The 11501-nt window shown below is 40.8% G+C and overlaps 1 protein-coding gene across 3 annotated transcripts in view; it reads right to left on the bottom strand.

Moving 5' to 3' along the window:
• The window catches only part of LOC306891816 (single-stranded DNA-binding protein 3), a 60618-nt gene that overhangs the window by 3827 nt on the left and 45290 nt on the right, over window positions 1-11501 (bottom strand). For 2 of the 3 annotated variants that reach the window (XM_079452369.1, XM_079452370.1), the window contains exons 5-17: window positions 11081-11170; window positions 6366-6449; window positions 4497-4556; window positions 4067-4133; window positions 3879-3946; window positions 2458-2522; window positions 2322-2367; window positions 2038-2073; window positions 1607-1661; window positions 1070-1140; window positions 824-902; window positions 618-646; window positions 414-515 (exon numbers count right to left, since the gene is read on the bottom strand). In XM_079452369.1, coding sequence (XP_079308495.1) covers window positions 414-515; window positions 618-646; window positions 824-902; window positions 1070-1140; window positions 1607-1661; window positions 2038-2073; window positions 2322-2367; window positions 2458-2522; window positions 3879-3946; window positions 4067-4133; window positions 4497-4556; window positions 6366-6449; window positions 11081-11170 — 852 coding nt within the window. Of the gene's footprint in view, window positions 1-413; window positions 516-617; window positions 647-823; window positions 903-1069; window positions 1141-1606; window positions 1662-2037; window positions 2074-2321; window positions 2368-2457; window positions 2523-3878; window positions 3947-4066; window positions 4134-4496; window positions 4557-6365; window positions 6450-8246; window positions 8303-11080; window positions 11171-11501 lie in introns of those variants that run through there. The other variant, XM_079452371.1, reaches the window with a different exon arrangement.

Genomic DNA, 11501 nt, shown 5'->3' with positions numbered 1-11501 from the left:
AAAAACATCTGAGGCTGTTCTTTAAGGGCCACACATTCCTGTTCTTAAAGAGCTGCAACCGCAATCAAACACACTAGCCTATAACATTCTTAACCTTGTTTCTCTTTGTTCATTTGGTTTACAGAACCCTATAAGAAAACGGCCCTCCAGGACAGAAGTCCAACAGCCTTTTAGTTAGTGTCCAGGAAACTGCTGGTCCTTTATTACAAAAGCTATTTCCAGCATTCACTCTTGGTCTTAATTTTCCATTAACACTTTGAATGCAAATCAAACTAGTTTTTCTAGTTTTACATTTCAGTTCTGGTCAGGCTTTTAGCCAGTGGGCGGTGCCTTGAGTGCCTGCTGGGCGGAGCTGTGTGACTGGCAAGTGAGAGGAGTGGCAGGACTTTGGGTGTTGGTCAAACTCTACTTACACTTTCACTTTGGAATGGGTTGAGGAAGTTGCCGCCCATTTCCCCATCGTCTCGAGGTGTCCCCGGAGGGTTGTTCATGCCAGCCATGTTGTTGGGGGAATTCTGAAAGTGAGAGGAAATCAATTGATGGGTTTGATGTCACTTCCTGAGATGTGAAAACAAAGGGAAAACCTTGGCTGGCAAACAAATGAAAACCTTTCTTACCTTTGGCAAGCCGTCCATGTCACCAGAGCCTATAAAAACAAATTATGTATTTATTGCGTATATATAGCATACAAATATACACAAATTTTATATTTAAAAAGAAATAATACTTTATATTTACTTAATTAAAACTCTGCTTTTTGGGGTTGCATAAGATCATATAGTGACTTAAATGAGATTTTCTACTGTATAGTCCTAATGCTTACCTAATGATCCATTCATATGATGGGGTTCCATGCCACCCATACCTCCCATCGGACCATCCGGACCAGGACCCATGGGGAACTAAAACAGAGAAACAATTACAACCAACCCACCATTTTGTAAACATGCTCTATGAACACATTACTATTGTTCATTTGATTATTAAAAATAATATATTTATCTGTGTCCTTGACGGTTAGCATTGTATTTATACTTATACTAAATCAAATTTAGGATTTAATACTTACATTGGGTCGGTTGCCTCCTGGTCCGATAGGATTCATCATCGTGTAGATGTTCTCACTGGAGTTTGTGGAGTCTACAAAAGAACAGTGAGCATCCAGAGTTTACGACTTGAATATGAATTGAATTTTCTTCATCTAACGTACAATGACCAAGCATATTTAGATGCCCAACAACACACAAGATCAATACAGAACACGTTCGGAAGCGCTTTATCACCGGAATAAATGCGTTTCCTTAAATGCTGTATGGCTTGTGAGAGATAATACAAAATAGACAGAGCTCACAAACAGAAGCGTGTGGAAAAGTAAAAAAGTGGGATGATGTCACATGATGTCCGTTCTCCCGGAACATGTAAGGTAGGAAGATAACCTTGCAGTGATATTGGGAGGGCTGGGAGAGGGTGTTAAACAGGGTGTTTGTAAAACGCTGAGCATCTTTCTTCCTGGAGAGATGTGAATTGTTTCAGGCAGTGCGGATTATAGAGATGTGGTGTTTGTGAATGACATGCAATAGGTTGAGGTAGAGCGGATCTACTGTACCTCCTGGGCTTGGCATTATGGGAGTTCCTGGTGGACCACCTCCTCCTGGAGGACCCTGAGGGAGAGAACACACACACAAAGCTGTGTTTAGCTTTTCAGTGTGAAATAATACTTGCGGAACTACAAAAACTACTACAGAAGCGATTCTTAAACAAAGACGCAGGCGCTGGGGAACCATTAAGCTGCTTTGACTTACGTGCAGATATTTTACTTTTAAAGAGAAGCGACGCTGGGGGCTAAACCAGGCGGGATAGTTATTTCTCAAGCAAAACCAATACATTTAGAAACTTTAATATGTGCTTGAATATGCTTTTAGTGTTCAAAGGAAAACTCCTTTTGTAGTGCCCCTTTGAGCTAAAGAAAACTAAAGAATAGTAGGGAACATTAGAAGAGCTTTACAATCCGTTTTCTGCTTTTTGAGGGGTACTCACCACATAGTTGCCTGGAGATGAGGAGGAGTATGCTATCTGTCAACACAAATGAAAGATCGTAAATGCATCGAGAATCGAACGTTAAACTTCACATTCAAAGTTTTGTAACTTAAGACGATTAACTGATTCCATTTTTTTTGGGATTCAATTGTTGATTTGTTCTGCATCGCTTTGTTGTATATAACAGAATACAGTGGGTTATTTTCAGCGAATACCACATCACAGTTTCAAATCCCACAGAGCCCTTTTCTGCTAAGAGAGACACAGCACACATATGAACTTACAGAGTTAGCATTCGGGTTTGGCCAGGGGCCACGTACTCCAGGACCCCTGTAAAGGAAAATGCGAGATGTAAAAAGATGAATAAACTGGCTTTAACAGGATTAAGAAAAGTGTGTGTTTTAACGCTTAAGGACTCACATGTTCATGCCGGGCATGCCTGGACCACCTAGAGAGTTGGGAGGAGGCCTCATGCCACCATAACTCTACAATGGGCAAACACAAAACAAAGAAGGATGTTAATTTTTATGGACCATTAATAATCCACCTTCCTGTCTGGAGTTTAATCCGCTATTAAACTTCGTCTTTGAATTTAGGAACAATTTGGGCAGCTGGGGAAGGGATTTCCCCAATGAAATAAAAAAGTTGTGGTATCATATTTTAATGTTTTTATTACAAGGTATTTTTAAATGCTCTACGGACTCCAGGTATGATCATCCTTGGTCAAGTTTTTGTAAACAATAAAAATTACATGTATAAATTAATACATATTATAAATAATTACTTATATATAAATATATATATATATATAAATAAGCTAAAAACTGTTTCTGTAAATGTACATTATTGTATTAAATATATCATTTGTTTACTATTATTTTTTTATATATTTCATTGGATACACGCCCTGGCCCGAAATTATGTTTGAGAGTGAGAGTACATGAGACTTATTTTTTTTTTTACGGAGGTCTACGGGAAGTTAAATTCAGGCCATATAACGTCTGTTTATGCTGTTGGAGCTAAAAAACATCTATAATTTAATAATGTAATACATTTTTTAAATGATTGTATCATATTAATTTTTACTAAAATCTATAATTTTGTATTTATTAAATCAAATATATTCAATCAGATTTAGTCTTTTAATACATTAATTACAAACTACTTTTTGCTACTTTTCGTTAACTCATTACCCTAAATCCAATTTATTTTGACCCCAATTTATTTATACATATTTTATACATGTTTAAACAGTTATTATCTAGACTTTTCCGTGGACCGTGTCATTCCTTTTCAGACCTCTGGGGGTCCTCAGACTCTATCAGTTTTTATCAAGAGCATCACCAGGACAGTGATGGGGGATTTAACCAAACAGGTTAGGAAGCGATGGACTCTACACTGTAGAAGTTCTGCTCAGGCAGACGGCGGCCCACCTGGCTGGCTGCCTGTGGGCAGAGGGCAAAGTGTGACAGAGGCTCAGGCCCTGAGGTGTTTCTTTCAAACCCGAGCCTTTGTTCCGCGCTCTACCCAATTTGTCGAACAGATGCTGCACCAGCTGCCGATGTGTGAACCACCTTGCTTGCCAAGAACGAGGACAACGAGAGATGGGAGAGGGAGGAATTCTGCTTTACGGCACAGGTGACAAATGGGGAATAAGAGGGTTCAGACTCTTTATTCTACTCTGTTTGACTACTGTGGGAAAATGTATATTTTGTTCCAGTCTTGCCCAGTGTGATTTTTGGTCTCAAATGTATACAAGAATGTGTCAATTTCTAAATTCAAGAAATACAGATAGCTGATGTCTATTATGAGGAAATAGATGTATCAAATAATACACCTACCTGAGGGCCCATGCCACCCATCCCCCTGGGAGGATTCATCCTCATTGGACCACCCATGTTTGGATGTCCTATAAAACATGCAATACAGATATTAAGCAAGGTTATTGTACAATCAGAAAATACTATTTTTCTAGCTTTATCATTCATAGATGTTTTTAAAGCTGGGGGATAGCAAACACAGACGTTACCTTGTGGTCTGGTTGGATCCAAACTGTTTGTCAGGAGTGGCTGTGACCCTGGAACTCCTACAGGAGGCTAAGAAAACAAAGACATGAGAAAGAAGGTTTAATGAAATTCTTACAGAGACCTGAAACGCTCAATGAATGAAGTTCACATTCATCTATTCACTGTTCTCAATATATGATGTTTGTAAATAAAACCACAAAAGAAGAATCTTCAAAAATATCATACAACTTGACAACATTGCTTATTAAGGAGCCATATCTTTTGCCATATGGTGACAAACACCATCATTTGGTGTTAAATATAAGAATATAGCACGTTGGCTGTGCCACAAAACCTTAAAAGATGCAACAGCTATAACATTGTTATTTTACCCCAAAGAAACTGTATACCTTTAGTCATTTCTATGCTCATTTTACAGCAAGTTTTTTGTACCTGATTTGGCATGCGAAGAGATGGCCGTGGTCCACCCGGGTACCGTGGCGACATGAATGGCTGGAAAAGCATAAACAGCATCATCAGCAACACGCAACGCTGTTTATCAACACAGCGAGATCTTTGCAAACACCAGAATGAATGAGTGCAGCAGGCCAGGCTATAGCAGATGGAATGGACAGACAGATGCACGGAGAGCACAAGCTAAAACAACATCAAATATGCACATTTGACATCTCCCTTTCTGTTCATCAATACGGACTACTTCCATCCGGCCAGCAAACCACACTTTGAGATGATAAAAGGCCCTAACACCAAAAATTCAAGCGGTCATGAACCGTGCACTCAAGACGCATCTCCAGTGAATGTCCGGTCATAAAGAAACTGACCACAACAACCCAAGCCAGGGCGGAATCGTGCCTGTGTCCTGGCATACAAACCATTAGAGCTGCACGGTAACGCGTTTAAGATAACTCAACTCTGCTTCTGCGGTCAAGGCCTGTGGGAAGCTTCTCTGTGCCAGCTTTATGGCCTTCGTAGAAACATGCTGGCTTACGGATGAGAAATATGTGTCTCAACAGCTAATTGGAGCGTTTTGGGTATTATCGGAAACGGCGGCTGTAAAACCACAGTTGTTTGTGTGTTTTTGTTTTGCGACAATGTGCAGTCATACGTAGATCATGTGGTTTCCGATCAGTCGTCACGCTTGTGAATATATACCCATGTTTGCGAGGGTGCAGTGTGGCGGTAGGTGTTTACAATATTAATGCGCTATTGATGGGGGTGGGGGGTTCTGGTGTGGGTAAGGAGTGGAGGCCCATCTCCAAGAACAAGGAGGAGGCTGAATTATTTATCCTGTTCACAGGGAGTTGACTCATGGCGGAGGGGGCGGGGGTGTGCAGGTTCCCAGTATACAGACACAGAAGGGAAGCAAAAGGAAAACAAAGGGAACTGCCATGTTTAGCACGTCACGAATGAGAACGAGGCAGTGAGATACGCAAGTACAATGCATTTAGTAGGCTGCAAAGACTGAATGCGTCTAATTTAGAAAAAAATTATAATAATAGTGGAAAAAAGACAGATTCAAACAGGATCTGTTACCATTACAGTACACCTTTAAATCTAGCTAAAAATGAACATTCTGTTATTATTTACTCACCCTCAAGTTGTTCCAAACCTGTACAAATGTCTTTGTTCTGATGCACACAAAGACAGCTATTTGGACAAATGTTAGCAAATGATGCATCAATGGCGACTACCATAGTAGGAAATAAGGAAAAAAAATATTTGGCTATCATTTTAAGTCAAAGTTGCTAACATTCATCAAAATATTTGTCTTTGTGTTCAACTGAACAAAGAAATAAATACAGGTTTGGAACAACTTGGGCAGAGTAATTCATGACAGAATTTACATTTTTGAGTGGAGTATCCCTTTAATAAAAAGCTAAAATTGTTATTTTATACATTCTTAATTTCTACAATACATTTATTCATTTAGCATACCCTTTTAACAAGAGTGACTTGAGACAAATGAGAGAGCATTTAACAGCTTTCAAGTGCATTTTGTATATAAGTCAACTGAATGAGACCAGACCGCAGAACCACAGACCATGGAACAGATCACAAGTCTTTCTCTCTCAACCTGGTTTCCATTCACCTTAAATTAAACAACGGCAAAAAGCTACGGACAGGACACTCATTTTCCACCTCCAGGTCCACCTTCCCGTTTTTAAACCTGTCCTTGTATGTTCCTGTAAATGTGTGCACAAAAAGACCTACATATGCATGTGTGACCGTGAATATACCGAGAGTGCAAGCAAGGCCAGCATAGTCTGTGTGTGTGCGTGTGAGGGTTGCTGTGTGTCTTACCTGGCCGTGTGGTCCCATCATGGGGTTGCTGGTATTGTGTGGGGGAGGCTGTGCGTGTGGTGACTGCTGCGAGCCGGGAGGGCCCTTTAAGAGAGAAGAGGGAGCTGCTGCGAGCCGGGAGGGCCCTTTAAGAGAGAAGAGGGAGATGAGAGACGCACAGAAGGCCTTGGGGTGAAGCCCGCTGCTACTGAGACCCAAACACATGCATACAGTCATACAGACTCATTGTTACTCATAGACATTCACTGCTTACTGAAGAGTGTCCGGAAACCAAAAACGACCCAAAGTTTGATGAAAAATGGCCATTTAAGAGAACACAATTATAAATTCAAGGGTAAAAGACTAAAAGCAAGTAATAAACGTTGCTCTGCTTATGCAACGAACAAGAATGATACCTCAAAATAAATCGAACACTTAAAGGGACAGTTCAACCGAAAATGACAATTTTAATCGTATACTTGCCCTCGTGTCATCCAATTTTTTTTGCAGAACACAAAAGAAGGTATTTTGAAGAACATTGGTAACCAAACAGCATTGGCCGCCATTGATATCCATTGTATTGACATAAAACCATTTCTCAAAATATCTTCTCGGTTCTACAGAAAAAAGAATCATAAGGTTTTGAATGACATGAGGGAGTAAATAAATGATGAAAGATTTAATTTTTTGGGGGTGGACTGTCCCTTTAAATTGAAGAAACCTATTACAAACAGGACCCATCTTAGGACCCGTATACCACAGAGCAGTGGATCTTTTAACTTTTTGACTTAAATATACATCTTTTTAGTTATAAATATTAGAATACTTTATTACAAAAACAAACACTAAGAAATATAATTTTGATTTGGCTAATTTAATGCTTGATTTGTCTTTTTGCAAGTCATCTTTAGACCCGTTGGAAATTAAAAAATTAAAAGTGGGCACTTTTTGTAAGTATGTAATACAAGTTTTTGCAGTTTACAGTCACCCTAGATTCCATCCATCAATGCCACTAAATGTCCTAAACGTAATAGAATGAACAGACAAGCGTAATCCATTCAAAATATAGAAATCTTGTTTTGAGTGTCGTTTCTATGAAGAGTGTGTAGAAGATGTATTTCCCTGAATTAATTGCATCTCATAAGACCCATTAAACTATTCACTGTACATAACAACTGTACAAAGCATCCGTAATTGAAATCATTAATGAGCAACATCCCATCGAGCTCAAGTCCAAAACGCTTCTGTGAGGAACCAGAGAACATGACTAATGTACCACAAGGAACTCGATTTTCTTCTCTTCCCCTCGCTGACCATCCAAACAGAATGAGAAGCACATGGTATAATGTGTCCCATGCTCCCGTCACCGGTTCCTGCTGGAACCCAACGATCATTCAGCCAATCGCGTTCGCTTGGCAGTCGCGCCTCGTTGGTACGTGACGGGAAGGGTCTCAAAACAGTGATTTTATAAATCACTTCCGACTCTTCTGAAAAGATAATAACCTGCCACTTACCGGCATGGCCATCAACAGAGAGCCCTTCAATCTCCATTCACCGGCCCTGAAGGGGCAGTTATCATGAATGACGAAAGCGAGACAGCTGCGACGGTGCCTTCTGATCACATGGTGGCAGTGTTAGCAAAGCAAAACTCTCCGCTTGTATTTAACAGCAGTGCAATAAAAGTGAACAAGTTTGGCCTCATATTTCTAACATTTCTGCTCATTTGAGAACTGCTACCGATAACTAAAGGTATTTGACACTGAGATCTGAGGTCAATGCTCTACAAGCAACAAAAATATTAAGTTTAGTGTTATATCAAAAGGAGAAAAATAAGTATAGCAGAAGAGCATAAGAAGGCACTTTTTGACTCGTTTGTCTACCCTGTGATCCACACTTACTGACCTCTGGCCAGCGTACAGACCTCAGACAAACCCTCATGCTGCTTTCAGAGGGGCCGAGGAAACCATCCATCCAGCATTACCGGAAATCTCGAAGCTGACGACTAGAGCTGTAACGCAGACCACAGCCACAACATGACAGATCAGAGTAAACCCACCCACATCATCATCCAAAAAACACGACTGCTCTGACATGCCTGAATGAGACCGAACAAACTCACTAGCAGTTACTGAATCATGCAACTCTTTTGGGGAGCTTTTTCACTTTCTTACACTAAATAAAAGAAATCTGAAAACAAAATTGCATTGCGTTTTCAATAACCTGTACATTAATACAACATACAGACCATGTATGATCGTTTTGAGAATGCAAGGGTGATACTTTGCCTCCATTTTAACAGCGACCCGTCGCTGACCTCTTTGTGAGAAGGGAGCAACGCGGGGTTTGGAATGAGACCTGCTCCACTCGCTGTCCCAGAAACCATGTTCTGTGTGTTTTCCCTGGCTGCCTGCCTCTTTCAGAGTGGGTCTGAGGAAAGGATTAGAGGGGTCTAGGGATGCTCAAGGCCTCTTTAACTCACAGTAGCACTGGGGTCACGTCTGTTCATTACACCTCATCACACACAGCATCAGCAGAAATCGCCCCGCTGCTCTCCCTCTCTTACTCCTTCTCAACCTTTCTCTGCCAGAGAACCTCCTCTGCCTCCTGCTTTCCTTCATCTTTCACCCTTCACTGCTTCCATCCACCCCTCCACCTGGTCTCCACAGCACACAGTATGGCTGCGCATGTCAGTTACTATATGGACTTGAAATGCGTAAAATGTGTTAAACAGTCAGGATGACAGTATTCGCTGAAACACAACACTAACAGTCCCATCGTATCACTGCTCCTGCGTCACATCCGCATGCAGCGTTAATCCTCTAACCTGTTAACATGGGCAGAAAAATACGCTCTGCTTTTGTGTCCGGTGTGAAACGGGCGTGAGAAACGAATCCCAGAAGAAACACACACTCCAGAACACATCGCACCTCTCTCTCTCTCCCTCAGCACAGGTTTGATATAAATAGCACAGTTCTGCTTCTACGAAAAATCTGCTCCGTAACCTCCTCAAACACGCTCCCCTGTACATCCCTCCCCGTACAGTAGAGATTCCAGACGGCGGCAGAAATCCTCTCCTCCCTCCGCTCTCCCTTATCGCTAACGCTGCCAAATGCCAGACCCGTCCATCACGGAGCAAACGCTCCACCGCCCCCACTGCATCATGGGAAGGGCCACGGATGTGCACGAGCATGTTTCATTAACAAGTTGGGTGTCTATGTGAACTTGTTGTTTCTTGTAAACACAGGCAGATAGAAACCTTTAACACAACAATATATATCCATTGTGTTTTTAATATCTTCATTTAATATCTCAATCTCTCCAAAAACTTCTGTATGTTCTGTATCCGCCACGTAACATTTGTGCAGTGGATATGAATGCAGACTTCGTGTGGCGTGAGAGCAGTGTAAACACACACATATAGCCCATCTCTTCGTCTTATAGTGTCTCTTGTTACACCTAGCGTTCCCGTGTAAGTGCAGGCGATTATGGAAACCCTGCACAAATGCATTCATCTATAGTGTGTTTTCATAGAATGTCCATTTAAAATGGCTTCAAAGATTAAAGACAGACAACCGTTTTTGGCCACTAAAGCGCATCATATATGGGACTTAAAACCTCCACAGCGAACACAACACAGCCTTCGGTGTGAAATGATGAAAGCGGGACAAGAAGGGAAAAAAGGAACACGATGAAATATGTTAAAGAGATATAACACCTTTACAAAGCACGCTGAAGATCTCAATGTACCACAACGCACGAACATGAAGATTGAATAAACCATTCAGTCTCTCTCTCTCTCTCTCTCTCTCTCTCTCTCTCTCTCTGTCTCTCTCTCTCTGTCTCTCTCTCTCTGTCTCTCTCTCTCTGTCTCTCTCTCTCTCAGAGCGACACACACCATTTAAAATGTTTCGAAGCAGTTAAATTAATTATCAGACAGCAGAACTGCCCGGCCACTTTCCTGGCTATTATTCCATCGATTCTTTATAACGGCTGTCAGTTTGACACGTTCATTTACTGCGATTATGGATTGGAAAAAAAAACACATAAAAAAATTAATGCAATTATTCGTACCCCTGACCCACGAATTTTGAGATTACAAGGGAGACGGCACAAAATGATAAAGGGTCAGTCTCAGGACAAACTCTTGTGTCCAGAAAACGTCCAGTTAAATGGTGCGCAACAGAATGCAGGGGTATCAAGGTAGATTTTACAGTGTTTAACTACTTGACATCATTGGCCAAAATGTCAACAATAAATAGGACAAACAATGAAGTCATTTTTAAAGCGGTTTCTACAGCCACATTTTTGTAATGTCTTTTGAAACGTTTAAACTTAATTTAAAGGCTTTACCCAGCAAATACCATTTTATGTGAATATTTTCGATTCATGCAATAAATTTATCAACAAAACTTAGACGAATCAAATCACATTATCCAAACAAATCCCAACCCCTGTAACTTTCATCAACACTAAAAGCTCTGCAGATAAGTCACGATCATTCGGTTTTGGTTATAGCGATATAAGTGAAAGAGTGCCGTTCCCAATGATAGGCTGCTGTCAAAGCCCACAGTCACAGGCAGACCCACCGGCAGCCCACGCACACAGATACAGAGAACGCATGAATGAATGAATGAATGAATGAATGAATGAATGAATGGAGCGCAGGCGTGAGGGTGATGAATGAGAGAGGAGGAGGACAGGTAAGAGCAAGTGAGAATGAAACCAGCAGAGCTTACCTGAAAGAAGCCGGGGGGCATGGGTCCTCCGGGCATGCCGTCGTTGGGGGGCATGTTACCCATAACAGGGCTGGGGGCGGCAGCAGCACTCTGGGAAAAGAGCGAATAAATACAGAGAGTCAGTACAGAGATGACTATGTATATCCTAATAAAACCTTTTAATTTTTCATTTGTTTTTCTTTTTGCCAATACAGATTTAAACAAACAACTATTGGACAATATCTATACCAATTTGTGTAAAACAACACCCCTCAACTGTTCTAAATTCACCGTCAACCATGGCTTCTTGGGGTTTATTGCTTTGATTTACAATAAATTAATTTGGCAAATATTTAATTATCAAACACTGGATTATGCAACACACATTATACAACTCAATGTTTATATTATTTTTAATAAAAAAAAAATCAGCCAATAAATA

Source organism: Barbatula barbatula (genome assembly GCF_947034865.1).
Source record: "Barbatula barbatula genome assembly, chromosome: 3".
Taxonomy (NCBI): domain Eukaryota; kingdom Metazoa; phylum Chordata; class Actinopteri; order Cypriniformes; family Nemacheilidae; genus Barbatula; species Barbatula barbatula.
Note: the sequence above shows the minus strand (reverse complement) of the source record. Positions and strands in the feature narration are given on the sequence as shown.